The 2551-nt window shown below is 37.1% G+C and overlaps 1 protein-coding gene across 1 annotated transcript; it reads left to right on the top strand.

Moving 5' to 3' along the window:
* Nucleotides 1-309: 309 nt before the first annotated feature.
* On the top strand, nucleotides 310-1563 carry LOC141674993 (putative F-box protein At3g10430). Its single transcript, XM_074481700.1, has one exon. It carries the CDS (start codon nucleotides 310-312, stop codon nucleotides 1561-1563), a length of 1254 nt encoding a protein of 417 aa, XP_074337801.1.
* Nucleotides 1564-2551: the final 988 nt, after the last annotated feature.

The raw sequence follows: 2551 nt of genomic DNA, 5'->3' as shown, positions 1-2551 counted from the left end.
AGATTTTTCCTTAACAGATAGCTGCCTTAACCAATAATGTTCTTGTTTAATAAGAATTAAAATAAGAAATTTTTAAAAATTAGTTCAAGGCGCATTGTACACATGAGTTGGGCCCGACAAGTTTGTAAGTGGGTCGACCAAAAGAGATTTTGCCAAAAAATACAAAGCCCATTTTAAACTTATAGGTCGGCATTATTATTGTAGCACTCCTAGACAATCAATTTACCCTATTTCTATTGCGAGCGGCGGAGCTACATAGAGATTAGTGGAAGCAATTAAAATTGTCTGGCTCATCCACCGTCTCGGAAGATGAGCTTGTCAAAACATAAGAACGTGCCCTCCTACGACTTTCCCGAAGAAATCTTGTGTGAAGTATTTAAAAGACTTCCTGTTAAGTATGTCTTACGTTGCGGAGCTGTTCAAAAATCGTGGTATTCTCTCATAAAAACTCCTTTGTTCATTTCTCACTACTGCAATTATCGGAAACTGACGGGCCATATTGATCCTAAGTATCTACTTTTTCATAATCTTGATAACAATTCATTTGCTGTACGTTCTGACAATAAACAATGTCAAGAATATTGCATATTTAGTTTTCCACTTGGCTTGCCCGCTAGTTCATGGTATGTACACTCAAATGGTTTAATTTGTGTGTCTACTATGTTTGATGAGGAATTTGACTATAATCGCAGCATTTATATCTGGAATCCTCTTGTTCAAAAATTTAAGACTGTCCCGGAGTCGCCCCTTTATACATTAACATTTATGAAGGCTACCTGGAATGCTTTAGCTTTTGGGTTTTTACCGGAAATTAATGACTATGTCGTGGTACATATTATCAAATTTAGTTCATCCTCTGAATCTCTCTCGTTTAACAGTTCGGATCCTAGCTCACCTGTGAAGTGTGAACATTACCCGCACTCAGTCATCATTGGTGTTTATAGTCTAAACACTAACTCATGGAGGAAAATATGCCAAGATAAAGGTTTTGTTAATCTTATTTGTTCTAGTGAATCAGTGTTTGTTAATGGTACTGCATACTGGGCAGGGATTGACTCGTCATTTCAATCGGTTATGTGCTTTGATACCAATACAAATATATTGCGGAAAATCAGGGTGCATAATTTATTTCCCGATCTTGATGTTATGGAGTATCTTATCATTCCATTTGGTGAATCTATTGCTTACTGTATTGAGGGTAATGAGAACAATTCAGAGGAGGATGAGGAGGACTATTGGTCTCCTCATTTGCACATTTGGCTCCTGAAAGACAGTGTAACAGTTGAGGACAATAAGATAGGTGAATTCTTTTGGGAGATGAGAGTTAGCCTAGATCAATATGTATGGGCCCAAGTCTTGGGTACAAGGAACAATGGTGATCCAATACTAGCAAAATCCAACAGTTTGATTGCATATGATCTTGATACTCAAGAACCATATGATTTTGTTGAATCATATGATCGTTTGACTCCTTCCTGTTACAAGGAGGACTCTGTATCACCCTTCTTCATTCGTCCCTTTGCGGAAACTCTAGTTTTGCTAGATATTGATAGAAATAATTGAACATGTTAAGTTGGAGCCCTGTTACTGCAATAGGAACTTGCTAGAGTTCTTCAACTCTTCATTTTCTACGAAGATGTGGATGTGATTATTTGTGCACCAGAAGTGGTAGTGGACCATGAACATGGGAAGAAGTCGACATCTGATTGCTTGTGAGATCAGGTATTGTTACTGAATATGCTGAAAAGGATGAGATGAAGCTTACGAATCTTGGATCGAGTGGATTCTAGTTTTTTTGTATAAATTCCATCATTGTAAGTTGTGCTATGGCTGTGAGACTATCTTGTTTGCTAATATTGACAATTGGGACAAAGTTATACACAATCTAAACTGAAAAATTATGTTGGTTTTTTCCAAGTTTGAGCATTGCCTTTTCATGTTATTTATGTTGGGAGTAGTATAGTCAATGAAGGTCAGTATACGTGTGTTTAGATTGTCTTCGTGCAGAATGTTTAGATCTGTGTGATTGAGAAAGATACAAGTGTGAACCGATATGGGGGTTCGAAATAGCTGGATGATGCTCACTATGGTCCTATAGAGTTCCTTTATCTTTGTTTCTTCTTTTTTTCTGTATCTAGTGGGATGTTAATCTGGGATTCATTAATTTAAGAGATCGATATCTTATTCTTCAAATTCGGTGAGTCAACTTGAGCAAAGTCGGCTCAGAAAGTGTGAAACTTATTTGAAGATTCGATCTTGAATTCTTGTATACAGGTATGAGTTGTTACAAAGCAAGTTCAGAAGATCACAATGGAAGCACATCAGATGTGATAGTGCTGCTCTTTTTAGTGTCTCAGACAAGATAGGATGGGGCATGATTGTTCGTGATAGTGCAAGTACTTTTCTCTGTTTTCCCGAGTTTAAATTTATAAGAGAAACAACTACAAGGCTTGCTGCTTGGACTTCCTTTCTCTATTAAGCCCGAGTGACTTATCACTGAAAAGAGTTGAAATAACGCATAAGAGTTGTAATGATTCCCAGTTTTTTATGC

This window comes from Apium graveolens, chromosome 7, assembly GCF_009905375.1.
Source record: "Apium graveolens cultivar Ventura chromosome 7, ASM990537v1, whole genome shotgun sequence".
NCBI lineage: Eukaryota > Viridiplantae > Streptophyta > Magnoliopsida > Apiales > Apiaceae > Apium > Apium graveolens.
Note: the sequence above shows the minus strand (reverse complement) of the source record. Positions and strands in the feature narration are given on the sequence as shown.

Bases quoted from the DNA above. Each gene is read 5' to 3' on its own strand.
- LOC141674993 (XM_074481700.1), top strand. From the start codon at position 310: ATGAGCTTGTCAAAACATAAGAACGTGCCCTCCTACGACTTTCCCGAA.